An 18,034-nucleotide genomic window follows, 5' to 3' on the forward strand; every position below is an offset into this window, starting at 1 on the left:
GCCACCGCCGGTTCTAATCCTGGTGTCTCCAAGGCAGTCAAAGCCCACAGATTCCTCATTCCTCCCTCTTTATTGTTCTTCAGGGAAAAGACCAGTGCTTCTGGGCCTCTGATTCCCCTCTCCTATAAGAGAGTTGGTAGGGTGCCCAGTCTGTGTCCTTGGCTTGCTGTTGTGAGCTGATTACAGGGATCTGAAAGCGAGCTCCTGTCCTTTTCCTCTCCATTCCCAGACAGACCGAGGGTCCAAGTCCAGCATTGTGTACTGCCCACATAGGTCTGTCCCAGAGTGCACTGGGTAGGTGCAGCTTTGTTGGTTGATTTTTTTTGTTTGTTTTTGAAAAGCTGATGGCTTTGAAAGTGGCCTAAGCATGCCATAAGCTGGGAAGGAGAAATTGAGAAGTGGTGTGAGCAGCGTGCCCAGCCCCTCTCCGCTAGCTCATTGCCCGGTGCTTGCCCTGCATTGCAGATCTCAGCATTGTAGTGTTTCTGATGTCACCAGTGTGTTGTATTCAGCGTCTGTGGATTGATTGCTTGTCCTTTGAGTTGGACTTAGGCAAGACCCTGGCTGGTGCTGGCAGTCCTCTTGCCAGCCTCCCAGCAGGTCTGTCCACAGCTCCGTAGCAGCATGTGAAGGGTGGGTCATGTCATCGCTTTTCTCTCCCTAGAGCATGTGCACTTTTTTTTAATGACGCAGGTAGCCTGGGTGAGGCTTGTTGCCTGTACCCCAGGGTTCTTGGGCTTTGGCGTAATTAAGCAGTCAGGGAGAGGCATATCCAGGGGTCCATGGAGCTGAGGGTGGAGTCGAGGTAGTAACCAGTTCTGACAGTTTCCTCATTTCCTCTCATTCAGCCTCAAGTCCCTGGTAGATGGATACAAACAGTGGTCGTCCAGTGCCCCCAACCTGGGGAAGGGCCCTAGGAGTAGTCCAGCCCTACCAGGGTTCACCAGCCTTATGGAGATGGGTAAGCATTGCCTTTGTCTTGACTCTCTCCCTGTTCCCTAGAAATTCTTGACTAAGCTTCTAGGACTCTTTAAGGACCCCTAGTACTACTTCAGGGAGGTTGTTTCCTCTTTCCCTCGAGCCCTGGTCCCCCACCCTGTTCCCTCTCAGTTTACTCTACTCACATTCCATTAAGTCTTCCCAGATCACAACTCCTGCCACGGAAGCTGTCCTTGGCCTCCTGTCCCAAGGGGCTGGATGTAGCCTCCTTAGGGCAGTGCAGAAGAGGGAGGCCTGGAAACAGGCAGTTCCCTTTCCTGGGTCTGTTTTCCAAGTATTTTAATGTAGGGAATCTGCAAAATTGGAGATGGTGATAGAAGACAACGTCACATCACTCAGTCTTCCTTCAGGGAAGCTTTTCCAGGGTTGCCCGGTGATTACTAAATGGGGCAGGCTTTCTCCAGGCTCCTCCCCCTCGTATAGTACTCTTCTCTTTAGCATTCCAAGGTCATAATCGGTCAGTCCGTAGAGGAGTTGGCCTTCACCCATGCAGGGGATTCTAATCCTTTGCAGGAGACCAGCCTTAAGACAAGTCTGTAGGCCATCACTCTAGAAATCCAAGGTCCCTTCCAAATTCAAGTTGTAAAATAATTAGGGATCTTTCTGTTCTAGGACACTCATACCATACCTCTCCAGTTGAGGGTCCCTGTGACAAGTAGCAAATTAGCAGATCCCCTTTTCTGCAGTTAGGAGAACGGGCTCTGGGATGGAGCGTGATTTTCCCATGTTGGTCACGGTCGAGTATGGAAGAGTGAAGTCCTGTTGGTTCAATGCCCTGTTCCTTTTCTTGTGCCTTAGACCATTCAACCTCTGCATCCCTGACCCTAAGCCAGGGGGCCTAGGGTTGGGGAGAACAGCCAGATTCTTACTCTTACTCATCATTCCCACTTCCTGTTTCCCCTCCACTCCTCTTACCCTCACAGAGGACGAGGACAGTGAAGGCCCACGGTGTGGGGAGAGTCGTCTGCAGCAGTCACCCAACCAGTCCTACCTCTGTATCCCATTCCCTCGCGGGGAGGATGGGGATGGCCCCTCCAGCAATGGCGTCCACGAGGAGCCCACCCCAGTCAACTCAGCCTCCAGTACCCCTCAGCTGACGCCAACCAACAGCCTCAAGCGGGGCAGCCCCCATCACCGCCGCTGTGAGGTGGCTCTGCTTGGCTGTGGGGCAGTCCTCGCAGCCACAGGCCTCGGCTTTGACCTGCTGGAAGCTGGCAAGTGCCAGCTGCTGCCGCCGGAGGAGACAGAGCCTCCGGCCCGGGAGGAGAAGAAGAGGCGCGAGGGTCTATTCCAGAGAGCCAGCCGTCCTCGTCGGAGCACCAGCCCCCCATCCCGGAAGCTCTTCAAGAAGGAAGAGCCCATGCTGTTGCTAGGAGACCCCTCTGCCTCCCTCACGCTGCTATCTCTCTCCTCCATCTCCGAGTGCAACTCGACCCGCTCCCTGCTGCGATCCGACAGCGATGAGATTGTGGTGTACGAGATGCCCGTCAGCCCGCTGGAGGCCCTGCCCCCGAGCCCCTGCACCCGCAACCCTCTGGTCAACGTGCGAGTGGAGCGCTTCAAGCGAGACCCTAACCAGTCCCTGACCCCCACCCACTTCACCCTCACGGCCCCCGCACAGCCCAGCGCTCACCGGCGGACTCCTTCCGATGGGGCCCTCAAGCCCGCGGCCCCTCCAGCCAGCAGGAGCCCCTCCAGCAATGGGCTGAGCCCCAGTCCCGGAGCAGGTGAGACCTGTCCTCCACCTCCTCCCTCTTTCTCTGCTTCGAGCCTTCCCCGGGAGTGGGAAGTAAACTCCACTTCTCCTCCGACTCAGCCAATCAAGGCAGACTGCTCTGGCCTGTGGGAGGTGGCCAACTCCTCTGCGTCGGGGCCCCCTGCCCAGGGGTTCTTCCAGGAGGAGGGAAAGAAGACAGGCAGGTTCTGGGAAGAATCCACACCAGAACTCCGGTGGGATCCCAGGCCCTGGGTCAGGGAGTGCATGGAGCAGTGTTTTCAGGTTGCAGCAAGGGCAGGAGTGCCGCCGTTTGTTCCCTGAAGAGGGAACCACAGTTACCTGCACGTGGGAGGGTATTTCCTGCCACGTAGCCCGGCTCTCACCTCTCATTACAGCTTGAGTGCAGACACACTCACAAGCAAGCTTCCGCCCCGGCAGCACACCCTCCATCACTCATCCCTTACTCCCTCGTGACTCAGACCTGGAGATGTGTCCAGACAACCAGCGCCTGTGCGCCTCTGCGCATGCGTGCCTTCTCCGTCCACCGTCGGAGTCACTGGCATAAGCGCATCCTGGGTCTTCCCCGCCACCTTCCCTTGTCCCCTAGAAGACCTCAGTCTGACTTAGAAACCGCCTCAATTCCAGTAGGAGAGAGCATGGCAGTAGCCTTTCAGAGAGAGTTGAGTGCGTATGACAGTTGTATTTTACCAGTCAGCTCACCCCTCCACTCTGTAGACTTTTGGTTGCAACCAGGTAGGTGACCTCTTTGGGAAAAAGAGACCCCTAGAGTACTGGTCTTTAGATTCCTGATACCTAGCTTTGCTCTTGTCATGCGTTTATTAAATGGATGAACTGTGAGTGAACAGACATTTCCTTCATTGTTTCATCACCAATACGACCCCCATGTGTCCCATTATTACCAGAATCAGGGATCGTGGCCTTGTTGACCATTTTAGCCCTAGTGCTTCCCAACACACTGCATGCACATAGTGGGTGCTCCTTGAATGGTGGTTGTCCATGTTACCCCAAGTGAATAGGGCTGTGGCAAGGCGGGAAGGATGCAGTGTATATCTGGCCCAGAAATGTGGGCCATCACCTGATGCCTCTCCCTTTGTCTCTTTGATCAGGAATGTTGAAAACCCCCAGCCCCAGCCGAGACCCAGGTGAATTTCCCCGCCTCCCTGACCCCAACGTGGTCTTCCCACCAACCCCAAGGCGCTGGAACACACAGCAGGACTCTACCTTGGAGAGACCCAAGACCCTGGAGTTTCTGCCTCGGCCACGCCCTTCTGCCAACCGGCAACGGCTGGACCCATGGTGGTTTGTGTCCCCCAGCCATGCCCGTAGCGCCTCCCCGGCCAACAGCTCCAGCACGGAGACGCCCAGCAACCTGGACTCTTGCTTTGCCAGCAGCAGCAGCACCGTGGAGGAACGACCTGGGCTGCCAGCCCTGGTCCCATTCCAGGCGGGGCCGCTGCCCCCCGCCGAGCGGACGCTCCTGGACCTGGATGCAGAGGGCCAGAGCCAGGACAGCACCGTGCCGCTGTGCAGGGCAGAACTGAACACACACAGGCCGGCCCCTTATGAGATCCAGCAAGAGTTCTGGTCTTAGCATGAAAAGGTTTGGGGGTGGGTGGAGTGGGGGAAACAGGAGGAGAAGGGGGAGCTGGCTGGCACAGCCCTCCCTCAGAATGGGACCCCCTGAGCTCCAGCCCTACTTCTTGCACTGAGAATGCACTTTGAAGATGGAAGGGGTGGAAGCAGGGCCCTTCTTCCCGTGTCCACCAGAGGGGCTGTGGCCGTCAGCTCTGGCTGTGTAGGGGAGGGAGGGGTGCGTGCATGTCCCCCCACCCCTCCTCAGTCTTCCTTGCCTTCAGGGTGACCCTGCAGAGTCACTCAGCCGAATCTGTCTGCTGCTCCTCCTCTGCCCCCCGGGGTCCCTCTGTTAGCCCTGAGTTCAGCCTTCCCAAACACCAGTGTTGGATGCTCTGTGGTTGACTTTGCTCCTCTTCCGCATTCCTCCCTGACACTCACGACTCAGAATCTCGTTGGCGTGAGATGCGCGCTCCTCCACGTCCTGAGCCCTTTGGTGCGAGCTGGGGACTGAAGGCAAGCTGCCCAGTGTCGGGCACAGGAATTGATGGAGGTGGGACCACCTGCCTGCACTTCCAGGAGCCCCACTTAATTATTTGAGCCTACGTTCAGTGGTCAGGGGTCATGGACCTGCCTCCGTGAGAGCTGGGGGAAGGGAGGGAGTTAGGAAATACAGTCGAGTTGCAGTAAAGAGGGTAACAGAGTCTGTCTGTCCTCATTCCTTTTGTAAACATTCAAATAAGGGCAGAAACCAGCACATGTTGACAGCACTCTTCTCCTACCTGGGCCCCGGACATGGTCAGACCAGGTTCTGATACAAACACACGCTCATCCCAGGAAGAGTTCCTAGGGAGACTCTGGTGCCAGTTCTGAAGCCCGAGATAGTTCCTTTGTTTGTCCCTTTTGTCGTCTAATCTGTGTGTGTTTTTCCTTTCCCTTGAGCTTTCCTTCTGTCCCTGGAATGAGTGGACGCGGGGTTGTGTGTGTGGTTGGGAGACATCTCTGTACTGCACCAGGACAGCATGTGGGCTTGGGTCCTGGGCACTGGGAGCTGGGCCTGTGGCAAATCCTCATCCAGTCATCCATTCTGTGATGCCTTTGAAGTAAAATGGAGCCATCAGTAGAACCTTCCGTAAATGGGCATGGTGAGGTGATGATGTGTGTAAGAGGCCCAGTGAGCCCGATGTGCAGTGACCTTCAAGTCCCAAGCACTGGAGACCAACCAAGGCCTCTTGTCTCTGTGCACGGACAGCCCCCCGTGCTGGGCTCTGGACCATGAGCTGGGGTAGAAAGGACAACAGAGACCCACCCCGACTTTTCTGAAATTTGTTTCCTTAACTAGAAGGTTAAGCTTCTTCTGGAGCATTCTCACGTGTCTTTGCTGTTCCTCTTACCTGGAGCCGCCTGTGTCGAGTGTGACCAGTTGTCTTCATGTGGGAGTAACAACTTGCCTGGGAGTCAAGCCCCTCTCCCAAAGCCGCTCGCCCTGTCGCTGCACTGTCCTTCATCCTGGAATATTTCTCTGGAGGCGCTGGAGGCCCCCCTTCAGGTTCCTTGCGTTTGCTGCCTGGATGCCAGGACAGGAGAGGTGACACTGGTGTGGGGGGTGGGGTGGATTTGGTCCCTCTTCTCTCTGTGACTCTGATAGATGCCCTGCCCTGAGGATGACCCAAGGAGTGACCGTGGTTTTCAAGTTGTTCCTGGTTTTACGAGCCCACTGGCAGGCACTTTGGCTCGAGGGCCCCACCTCGTCTCGGGAAGGGAGGCACTGTTGGTTTTGTTGCCCAGGGTTTTGTTATTGAATCTCATCTCTCTCTGTCTCGCTGTTCAGCAAAGACAGTAGGTAAGAGGTGTTTCCCCCCATCCCCCATTCTTCGGCTGGAAGGATAGGAAGTCTGAATCCAATCAGCAGTCCTGGCCAATCAAGGGGCTTCTTCATTTCTGAAGGGGAGAGGGACATGATCTGTTCTGTGCCCTTCCCTGGGACTCTCCTTAGCCCCAGGGCCTAAGCCACCAACATGTCTGTAGACCCTGGGCCCCACTGAACGGCCCTCTGGTGGACGCAGCCTACAGTGTGATCCAGACCACACTGGCTCAGTGCTCTGTGGTGTGAGGCAGGGGAACCCCTGCTCACTTTCTCCTTTTGGTCATTTTGTTAGATTGCAGCCAGCTGTCTTGGAAGTGGTAGTGTCGCTGATGTGGTGTAACCTGAGTAATGGCTACTTGCTGTTGAGTGAGAGGTTACACCCAGTTCTTCCTCATCCATATTTGCGGAAGAGATGGAAATGCTGGGACTCTGCTAAGGATGGAATTTACCTGCAAGAGGCAGAAGCAGAGTTATTCTGAAGATTCTTCTGTGGGCTTCCATGAAGATGGAGGAGTTACCATCTCTCAGCTCCTTCAGACCAAGTCTCCAAGGGGCCCCTGCCTGCCACACTCTCTCCCTGTCGGGCAAGGCTAGGGTGGGGTGAGGATCCTACATAATGACAGGTTTGGGTTGCTTTCCGTACATTCATCTTCCCTCACCTCCAGGATCGTGGGCAGGGTCAGACCTTGGAGCGAGGGTCCAGCCTCTGCAGCGATGTGAGCTGGTATTCCCTCCCCTTTCCTCAGACGCTTTCCCACCGCCCTTGGCCGGTGCTCCCTACATGGAAGATGGTGGTAGGAAACAGAGACTGCCCTCTGCCCCTTCTCCTTGGCTCCCTCAGCTCCTCCCACTGATTCTACATAGGGCGATCCTCTGTCCTTGGGGATCCAGGACACTGCCAGGGGCTGAGTAGATGTCCCAGTTATCTTCGTATGTTACATCTAGGAGGTTTTGACGGATGCTCTTAGCATCATATCCTTCAGTATCCCTGAAAGTCTGATGATGATGATGATGGTGGTGGTGGTGGTACCTCACATTTGGATGGCTCAGAATAGTGCTCACCTCTCCTCCTGACCTTTACAAAATTACATCGTCTTCCTCCTGCATTTGATATACTTGCTGGTAGACAAGGGATATGCTTAAAGTTGAAGATTTGAGTGAAGAGAAATGGAAAAGCTGCCTGGACTGATTGCTGAGTTGGTACCAGGCTCTGAGACCTGAACAGATTGGCTCTATTCTCCACTCTGCTTTTGGTGTTTGACCTCAGGCTAGTCTCTTAGCCCCTCTCAGATTTCCTCCTTGTAAAAGCGACCATCACCTGCTTCCCTCACAAGGGCAAGAGAGTGTGTATCAGAGCAGGTCTGTGAAGCCTGTGGCTCCCTGCCAGCGACTAGGATGAACTGCTGAAGTTAACAGTGTGGTTCTCACCACCTTTGCCTCTGGGCGGTTTGCCTACTATTTCTTCCTTAGGCTTGTGGAAGAGGGGTGCTGTGCAGTTGGCTTAGCATGACTAATGGGGGCTACGGGCAGGCACATGCTCTTCTGCTGCATTTATGTAGCACCTCGTGTTTACAAGCATCCTTCCTAACTCCCCCACTTAACTAGTCAGGCTGAACATCCCTACCGTTAATGTCTTACAAAGGAGGGAATGGGAGGTGGGGAGCTGGAAGCAGCATCACAGTGACAGTCTGGGGGTCTGTCATTTCTTGGAGTCATTCCCAGAATCTGATTTGTTTAGAGACTGGAATCACACCAGTGCCTGGAAGAGTCTTTGGAAGGGGGTCTGCTGGCCCTTGAGACATGTCATGGTGTGGGGTTCCTCACAAGGCCCCCTTTCCCTCAGACTGCAGTTGCTCAGGGACACAACAAATACCCCAAGGGCACCTAGGCCTGACTTTGTGTTAACACTCTTGTCCACAGCCCTCCCCCCCATTAGAGGCTCCTTCCCCCCACCCTTCCCCATGAGGGGGGAGACATACTCCTAACTCTTCAAATCACAGGGCAACTGATCCTGAAGATTGGGTGGCTGTGAATGGTACACTTCAGGGTTGAAAGTGTACCATCCACAGGCTCCTCCTGAATACAGAACCTTGACTTTCCCGCATGTGTTTCATGAAGCCTGTGCCTTTGACTCAGGTGTGTGAGGGCCCCATTGGGCAGGTCAGACGCACCATTGCCTCTTGAAGGATTTGGGGGGAGAAGCAGGTGCTGCCACTTCTGTAGTGCCAGGCTTTTCCTGAGGGCTGTGCCAGACACTGGAACAGGGTCAAGGAGAGAGCAGCCCACAGCACCTTGTACGTGACCGTGGCAGCCTGAGTGGCTGGAATCTGGTGATCTGAGCTGCCCACCTACTAGCTGTGTGAGGTTGCAGGCATCGCTCCCCCTGTCTGGACCTCTGAGCCCAACAACCGTGAACTGAGGATGATGCAACTTTCCCCACCGGAAACATGAAGACTTTCTAGCTTGAAACGTGTGGTCCTGGGGCCCCAGGTCCCGCACTGATAAGCCTCCCTTTGCTAGATTGCTTCTGTCTGTGGATAAATGTGTGCGTGTGGTTGGGGTCAGAAACAGTCGAATGTTGGTGGTTTCATATGGTTTGACCTGCTGGATCCCCTGCCTCTCTCCTAGGGTTCAGGCCTGAGATGACGTCAAGCTGCAGTTACTGTGAGGAGCACAGTCCCACATCTCTCCTGTTGAACAGGTGGTTGTTATCTTAGGTAAGGAATTCAGATTAGTAAAAATCCACATGGGAAGGGGAAACCCACTGCTACTTCCGGGGAGTCCTCAGTCCTGGGCTTTTCCCCGGCCCGGCCGCCTGGGTGCTCACCACCTTAGGCGTTGGCTTTGAAGGCAGGCGGTGGAAACTGGAGTCCTGGCTGATTAAGGCAATTAACGAGGCTTGGGGGTCTACTTAGGCTGACCCAGCCCTGGGCTTCTGCTTGGCTGTGCAGGCAACGTGAGCCTCTCACCCACTTCTCAGACTTGGTATTTTCCATTTGTCCTGATGTGCTATTGACAGGCCCCACCCCCTGCTTCGTCCATTTCTGGTCTTGGGTCTGGAAGCACCTGGCCTCCCTAGGCTGCTGGGCGAGCCCCGCCTGATTTGTTCTTCCGAAGGTTAGGCTGCTCCTTGGTCTGGAGCCAGTAAGACTGGTCCTTCCTGATTCTTTCTGGCTGTGATTCCCTGCATCCCCTGCCTTTGGCCTTGTTTTGGGTCTTTTGTTCCTAACTGCAGCTAGAAATAGAGAAGAGCCTCGGGGCCCAGATGGTTTCCAGAGCCGAGAGCTTTTCCACGCCTCTCTTTGTTTCTCTTGGAAACAGACTTGCCTTTCCCCTGACCCAGTCTCCCTCCTGATGGGTCTGACCCACCCTCCCTACAAACACCCACAGCCCAGTCTTACTACACTGATTGGCAGGCATGGATCTGACAACTGGATAAATGTATCAGGACGACACGTGGAGTACAGTTCCTGAGGTTCAGAGACAAGCCTTTGCTGTTGGGATGAGTGGGGTGGACATCCAGGAAATCTGAACCCAGAGGTCAGACTGGTTTAACCACAGCAGTCCTGGCGGATGCTGGCCCCTGTGGGTATGGCAGTCTGCTGTACACTTCCTGAAGTCCAAGACCAAGTTTCAGAAGGAGTATGTTGCCCACGTTCCTAAAATCCTTCACCCCTTTGCATCTGCTTTGACAGATCCTGACTTTATTTAAAGTTTGGATATTGTATTCATCATGGATTTTTCATTAATTTAAATTTTTAAATATATTGTATTGAAATGTGATTTATCTTGATAACTGAGTTTTTTGGGTGCCCCTCGCCCCTGCCTTGAATTTTACATGGAAGGTGAGTGCCTCACTCACTTTATCCTCGCCTCAGCCCGGCCTGCCCCTCACCCTGATCTGTGAGCAAGTGCAGGCAGAGTTGTGAGGTGGATTTAGGGTTTTTTTCTGGTTGCCCTTCCCATAGGTCCTGAGTCAGGTGGTAGGTAGCTCTCTGGAAGTGTTTGCATTTAAATAGGAATGTGTTGACCCGACAATAGTGGGACACCTAGGACAGTTTTTGGCCTTGGACCTGTGACTGGGGTGACTTTTTCTTGGTGTCCTCTAGCTTTCTTTCTGCCTCTGAAACCCTGTAACCACTTGGAGGGGTGTATGTGCTGTAAGGGAAAGGGAAGTGATTACAGTGGAGAGGATGCTTTAGAGTCTCATCTGAAACCTCCTTGGGACATCTCTGAATTTCCAGAGAAGCAAATAAATCATTCTGCCTCCAATCATTCTGCCTCCCAGTTTCAGGAAGGACTGAAGAGGACGGAAGCATTCTGACTCCCTTGCATGCCCAGGGCAGCTTCGCTAGCGCTGTGCCTGGCCCTCAGTGACCTTCATAATACCGGTCACATCACCTCCATCAGTACCCTTTGTATCCTTTTCGCTATCATTATGATGCTCTGTCGTCTTTATTTTACTTTCATCTTTTCTCTTTACCTCCAGTCCCAGAAGCCTCACTGGCTAGGGTTCTTTTCTTCATCACTCTCAGAATGGGGTGTGGGTTTATCCTGCCCTGGGAATGGGGGCTGACAATAAATTATATGAAAGCGTTCCATTTCTCCTACAGGGGAGGTGCCGTCCTAGACATTTACATTCTTTTCTCATCTTTTTTTAGACTCTCCGTCATCCTAGGGGGTGGGGTGGGGGTGAGGGGTATTACCTTCATCTGAGGATGTGGAAACGGTCTCAGATGGTTACGTGACACGCCCAAGGTGACGCGGCTAGGAGGTGGCGTTGCTGATCTGCTTAGCTCCAGAGCTGCCTCTCGTTTTCCTCTGAGTGTATTTTAGGCCACTGTTTAGAAGCTTTGGGATAAAATCAGCCTAGCTTTGGTCCACTGAGGCTTTGAGGTGGCTCTTTGTCCAAGGATGAGTTGTCCTACGGCTAACCCATCATCTGCCTTTGTGACTGGAGGCTCCCAGCGGACTGGCAGCTGCCCCAGGGCTCAGCCAGCTGCCTCTCTGCCTGGCTGCTTCCTGTGCCACCATTTCCCCCATGATTGTTCAGGGACCTGTCCCACTTGAGAGCTGAACATGTCAATTCTGTAGCTCTTCTCCCAGGACCACCGAAGACCTGTGGGTCTCTCCACTCTGTTTCCAGCCCACAGCTGCCCCATTACTGCTCTTTGCCACAGCTTCAACCCATGTCCCTCCCAGTCTCGAGTTAGGAAGCCTCGGTTGTAGCTTCTCTGTGGGAACTTGAAATTGGGCTTTTGTCTTTTTATTGTATCGAGCCATATGCCCTTGGTATCCAGTTGTAGCAAAGAAGGGAGGTGATGATCTTGTCAACTTTCTCCTCTAATCTTTCTCACTACCCACCCTAAACACACACACGTGCATGCGCACGCGCACTCATGCTTATACTCACAGACGCATGCACACACACTCACACAGATTTAGTCTGAGACTGTATCAGTATCTTCTAGAAGGTTAAGGAAAGGAGCCGGAGGTGGGTTTTACTTAATTCGCAGAAAAGATTTCTTTGGGATTTTCCTCCCCTTTAGAGCCTTTGAGTCTAGGTAAAGTGAAGTTCACACACATGCTGGTTTTGTTCCTCAGTAATTAGCCACGAGTTTCCCTCCCTAGGCCTTCCCTGCTCCCGTGTCTTGTCCACGTGTGCTGACCTCATGTCCTTGAATTCCCATTTTGCTTTGGGATTTAAGTTATTGTAATTTGTCAACAATATTTAAAAATAGGAAAGTCCTGAAGGAAACTTATCAGGGTCTTTGGCTTTTTTTTTTTTTTTTTCAAGGTACTGTAAATTGTTCACTAGGGACGCCAAGCAGGCTTGGTTCAATGGCTAAACCTCTTATCGTATTACAGTGTAATGCTGATCTCAGCCTGGTCTCACCACCAGAGCACATACAGACTTGAATAAAACTGTTATAACAATGATTTCTGGTTTGCTGCGGTGCTTTGTAGACTTGTCCTTTCCCCTCTTTTCTTTGTAATTATACAAGATGTCAAGTAACGGTTTCTAGGGAGTTTCCATATGTAGGGATAAGATAACTGGAGAGAGGGTTGGATATGATGCAGGAAAGAAAAGGTGGTGGGGTGCCTCCCTGAAGGTCCTAGAGCCTGGACCACAGGGGCCTTTGTGAAGCATAGCTCTGACCGGCAGGAGGGTCAGTCTCTTCTCACAACTGACTTTCCCTCAGGTCATGGATTCTGGCTTTCAGAGCGCCCAGCAGGTGTGTGCTGTCTCTCACTCCCTGTCCATATCCACCATGACATTCCTGGTGAAGCTGTGAATGCCGCTAAGAGGACAAAGGCACATGGAGTTGTACACTTGTGGACAAGATTTGCCAGCTGTGAGCCCTGGGTTCCTCGTGGTCTTGATACTCTAAATGGCGCTTGCCAGCTGTGTGACCGTGGGCCAGCCACTTAATCTCTCTGGGTCTCTTCTGGAGCGAGCTGATCACAAAGCAGCCTTTGTGCTCTCACTTTCCATGAGTGTGTTGGATGGGGATGACGGTGAAAGCGGACAGAGGAATCTTGTTTGGCGCCATTCTTTATTACTTTCGTCCACTATGTCATCAGTCAGCTGCATGTGGAAAAGTGGCTTCTGCAACTTCTGTATTGACCCCCTCAAGCTTTAATGCCGTGACCTTTCACTCCCTCCATTCCCCTTAGCCTCTTCCTCTGCAAACCAGGGAGAAGGGGGGGGGGTGGCTGAATGCTTAGACAGTGAGGAGAGAGATGACCTTGTACTGAACTTCAGAGTAGCACTGACCAGGGCCACCTAACCTTTGTAAGGCTGACTGGAGAAGATGCCATGAGAGGCATATATGTATATATATAAACTGCTCCGTGTTTCTGCAAAGCAGTTTGGCCATATGGCATTAATTTTGTAACAAGGGCCCGGAAAGTTCATCCAGTAATAACTGGCTGTAACGTGCCAAGCCTCTCTCTGAGACTTGACCTGCATTATCTCATTGACAACATCTCAACATCCTTAAGAGTAGAGCCCATTCTCTCCATTTTACACCGAGAAGAGTGAAGATCAGAGTCAACTAGCAGGAGCAAGGCCACAGAACTATCAAAGTGCAGCTGGGACTTCTCCGATTCCAGCATCTGCACTCACATCCTAAGAATGAGTCAGATGCAAAGACTTGTTTACCATTCACCCCGACACTATTTGCAGGAGGGTTCTCTTGACTACAAATGATCCAAACAAGATTTTAGGAGGTCTACCTGTGAACGAAAAATACTGCAAACCATATCAGTAAACAAAGAATGCTGAAGCCATCAAGTCATCAATGGCTGCCATCAGCCCCCAACCCCAGTGAAGACAAGCCTGCAGCCCAGCCTCTGCAGCCACTCACAATGGTGCACTCTGAGGGGACTCAGAATAAGAAAAGGACAGGATACTAGATAGCTAGGTGCTTGTCAAAGGAATGAATTCAACGAGCCCAAATGTTTGCTTCTTCCCATGCACAGAAAAGCACTAAATTCTTCAACTTGAGATATCTGGTTTTCTTTAGTTAACAAGTAATCTTTTAATGTTCCAACTACCTGATCTTTATTGTAAAGCTCCTATATATCCTAGCTCCTCCCCTACCTCTTCAGAGCAGTCCCTCAGAGGGATCTCCTAGAGGCTGTCATCCTGGGCTGACTCCTCAGAATTGTCCACCAAATAAAACATAACTCTCAACTTGTAGGTTGTGCATTTATTTCAGTCGACAACCTCTACCCTCCTCAGTCAACATGAGAGCATGAAGCCTCTCTTTACAGATTAGAAACAGTCTAAATGCTTGGCAACAGGGAGTTACTTAAACTTTGCATCTTTCTTTGCAAGGCATTTGTCTATTTATTTAGCACCCCACCTTTTTTTCTAATGGAGGTACTGGGGATTGAACCCAGGACCTCATGCGTGTTAAACATGTACTCTACCTCTGAGCTATTACCACCCACCACCCCACACACATTTATCAAATTTCTTCTATGTGCCAGGTGCCAGCTGGACACGAGATTTACAGCTTGTTCAGGGAGAGCCCTGTTCTCCAAGAGTTTATGGTCTGCTGGGAGAGATTGAGATATATAGAACTCTGTTTAATGTGGTCAGTGCTGTGATGGTGGATTGATGTTAGCCTGAGCTGGGGCTTCAGAGACTTCATGACTCAACATGTGAGTTGAGTCCTAGGGGACGGAGGAGCACAAAGGCTCAAAGACATGAGATGACTTCCTCTCACACCAAGCAGCACATGTCTGTCTCTTCCTTGTGTGAAAGTGACCCCTGGTGATGCTTCACTGTTGCTTCCTCTCTCTGGTTTTATGATACAACCATATGTGATGCTATGTAGCCATTGAAATTAGATCGTTCAAGAATAAGTAAGGAAATAGGAAACTATTCAAAAGTTAAAAGGTGGGATACAAAAAATTTCAAGAATAACTTGATTCCAATTATATACAGAAAATATATTTCCTTTCCTTTCCATCTTTTTAAGAATTACACACCTGATAGGCATAAAAAAGATGGAAAGACAGTTACTGATTTCTTTATGGATAGGTATTATGGATGATCTAAAAATGTTCTTTACTCTTTTAAGAGTTTCTTTTTTAAACAATGAATATGTGTTACTTTTACAGTCAGCCAAACAATGGTGAATACAGTAGTTTGGGGGTCCTTTCTCATACCAGGTCTCTCTGCAGATGTTCCAGAGGCCACTTGCTTCAAGGCTGCCCCCTTTGTCCCAAGCAATACAGCAAGGGGACTCCAGAAGCCCTGCTCTTGGAAGGTAGGTTGGGGGCCAGAGCCAGCTTCCTGGTCCTACTGGAATCTCTTCCTTACCCCTTTCCTCATCTCTTCCTTGCATTGAGAGATGCTGTTGGAATGGTGAGCCCCCTGTATGATGCACGCAGAACCTGGTGAGGATACATGTACGTAGAAAATTCTAAGAGAAGAGGTACATGGAGGGCTCCTAGAGGGCAGAGCTGGTTGGGAATGTCAGGTCCTGGGCAGGCATGCAATGCACTACAACACATGCAAACACCCCTCCCTGTAAGAGGCTGGGCTGGGCCTAGGTTCACCACACCCTGTTCACTTGACTATGGAATGTGCTTCATTTGAGGCTGGGATGGATGTGCTAATCCTCTGAGCCCTCCCGTCCCCACCCGGTCTGGTCCGACCAGCTCCAGTTGGAGAACTGTTTTGGCAGAGAGGGTGGGTGTCTGCTGCTGGGCCCTGCCCCTCCTCTCAGATGCTGGTCACACTGCAGCCACTCAATCAGGAGGGCCTCCTGTGCCATCTCAGTGGTGGACACTGGAGACCTCTTTGTGATAAGGGGGGAAAGGGAAAGGTTGGGAAGGAAGATCAGCCCTGGAAAATATGCTTGTGGAACACAGGTCTGATCATGTTACACCCCAACGTCTGCAGGAAAAGATCCACATTCCTTAACATGGCCTTAAGGGCCCTTCATGATTGGTCCCTAATCTATCTTCCCAATCTCTTACCACAATTTCCCTGCCCCTGTTGCTGCAAAACCAGCCTCTGTATCCACAAAAGCCAGATTGAGACTCGGAGGCAGAGTTTTGGGAGAATCAGAAAGGAATCACTTTATTCCTTTGCCAGGCAAAGGGGAGTCACAGCAGGCTAGTGCCTTAGAGACTTTGAATCCATCTTGGGGTTGGGATCTTGAGGTTATAGAAAAACTGGATGGAACAGAGAAGGTGATACAATCAGGGTTTTACAGGGTGCTGCGTTCCTCTTAACCTCAATGAATCTTCCTGGCATCCCGGAGGAACTCCGGATAGGTCTGTCCATTCTTCTGAGATTTTTCAGCCCACGACCTCCTTCCTGGAGCATAGCCTCTGGGTTAAAGCTATTCTTGGTATATAAGAATGTATAGGGAAGGGAGAGGGTAAAGGGGGAAAGTTTGGGGGCTGTTTAGCACAGAAAACAAGGGAGGAAAAGAGCGAGTTGCAGGATGTCTTAGTCAGAATGAATCAGAAACAGTTTTAACATCAGGGAGTTAGTTTGTTTCCTACCCTTCTCCCCCAGCCCTTCCCCACACCTAAGACTGTACCCCTCCCTGTTTCCTGTAAGGCTTGATCTTCCAGGAACAGAGCCCTCCTGCTTGAAGACAATTATCTTTGTCATGAGCAGACGCTCTGCTTCATACCCAGGTGTCGAAGCTGTCACCTAATTAAGCAGTTGACAAATTAACTGGTCAAATTTGGGTTGGGGGTCGGAGGAAGGCAAGGGAGAATTGGGCGAGAGAAAGAGGGAAAGAGGAGAAAGGAATATAGACCAGATTCTGCCCCCAGATGGTCACAGTCTCCTTGGTGAGACCAAATATGCCAGGATACACTGATGGGGCTTACAAAGTGACTCCTACAGACAAAGGCAGTCTGTCCTGAGGACCATGGCAAGCGAGGGGAGGCCAGTTAAAGAAATGCTGACTCCCACCTTGTTCTGTGCTGTACCCAACCTGAAAAGAGAATAATCGTCCCTGTGATAAATACATACTGAGGACCTACTCTGGTCTGGGATGCAGGAGAACTGGCAAATTCCAGTTCTGTTTGGAGCCAGGCAGGTCAATGAGTGATGCATTTTTATGACAAAAAGATGCAGTAGAGGAGGGGCTCTGACAAATGAGAGCTGCTGCCCATCTAAAGGCATCCATTAAAAAAAAACAAAACATGTAAATGTTAACACGTCCCCTCTGTGTTTTAAACCCCTGAGAGTGCATGAGACAGAGTGGCTGCTCCCGTTTTGGAGTTTACCATCTAGTGGGAAAATCAGGTGAGGCAACAGACAGTCGAGGCACTATGGGAATATGTATACTGTTTCTCTCTCTCTATATATATGGAGAGGGAGAGGGAGAAATGGGGTCGCAGGGAGGGAGAGGGAGGCAGGGAGAGAGAATGAGAGGTGGGAACTGATGTCTAAATTGAGACCTGAAAGATGAGTACGGCTGAAATAGTGATTTGGATGGTGAAGGTAAGAGATAAAGGGGATTCTTGTCCTCTGCCAGGTTGCTTATCTTGCATTCCTCGTCTCAGGGGTACTTTGTTCTTGTATCTTTCTTTATCATAGTGTTAAGGTTAGGTGATAACTGGGAGAGAAAATAAAAGACACATTTTAGACTAGGGGGAGGTGGAGTGGGTGCTTCCAGCTGGGTTCCCACCTGGCTCTTCAGTCTGTGCCCCCCCACCCCACCCCAGGGTGGGGAAAGAGTCTGTCTCTAAGGAGACTCTCTATGAGGAATCCGAAAAGGGTGCAGGCAATGGGAATAACATATGGGGTGAGGGGTTAAGGAGATGGGCTCTGGGCATGGAGGTCTTTTTCTTGACCATATTTCTGAGCAAATGGTATTAATGACCAATTATAATGGCCCCTCTCTCCTTCCTCCTGCAGCCCATAGGGTAATGGTGTGGTCCATAGGTCCCTGAGGGTCTGTGAGATCAAAACTATTTTTCCAATAATATTAAACTGTTGTTTGCCTTTTTGCTGTGTTGCTATCTGCACCAGGGGCTCAAAACAATAACGGGTAAAATTCCTGGCACTTTAGCACATGCCATGGTAGCGATCCCAAACTGGACTGAACTCTCTGTATTCTTCATCACCATGCACTTACAGTAACAGAGGGGCCAGTTTCACCTAAGAACATCCTTCATAAAATGGTAAACATTACTAACTTAATGACATTTTGACCCATGAGGTCACCTTTTTACATTCTGCATGGTGAAATACGAAGTTCACATAAATCACATCTGATGCCCACGGAAGTACAAGGTTTGTCTGGAGGGAAAGCACATATGTAATTGTTTCCTAGCAAACTAGCTGCGTTGTTTTTGTTTTTGTTTTTTTT

The 18,034-nt window shown here is 51.1% G+C and overlaps 1 protein-coding gene across 4 annotated transcripts in view; it reads left to right on the forward strand.

The window, feature by feature from the left end:
* The window catches only part of MAP3K9 (mitogen-activated protein kinase kinase kinase 9), a 77,206-nt gene extending 65,090 nt beyond the window's left edge, over nucleotides 1-12,116 (forward strand). For all 4 annotated transcript variants that reach the window (XM_074365318.1, XM_074365315.1, XM_074365316.1 and 1 more), the window contains 3 exons: nucleotides 849-961; nucleotides 1,923-2,726; nucleotides 3,844-12,116. In XM_074365318.1, coding sequence (XP_074221419.1) covers nucleotides 849-961; nucleotides 1,923-2,726; nucleotides 3,844-4,328 — 1,402 coding nt within the window. In that variant the 3' untranslated portion in view covers nucleotides 4,329-12,116. The remainder of the gene's footprint in view (nucleotides 1-848; nucleotides 962-1,922; nucleotides 2,727-3,843) is intronic.
* Nucleotides 12,117-18,034: the final 5,918 nt, after the last annotated feature.

This window comes from Camelus bactrianus, chromosome 6 (assembly GCF_048773025.1).
Source record: "Camelus bactrianus isolate YW-2024 breed Bactrian camel chromosome 6, ASM4877302v1, whole genome shotgun sequence".
Classification (NCBI taxonomy): Eukaryota; Metazoa; Chordata; class Mammalia; order Artiodactyla; family Camelidae; genus Camelus; species Camelus bactrianus.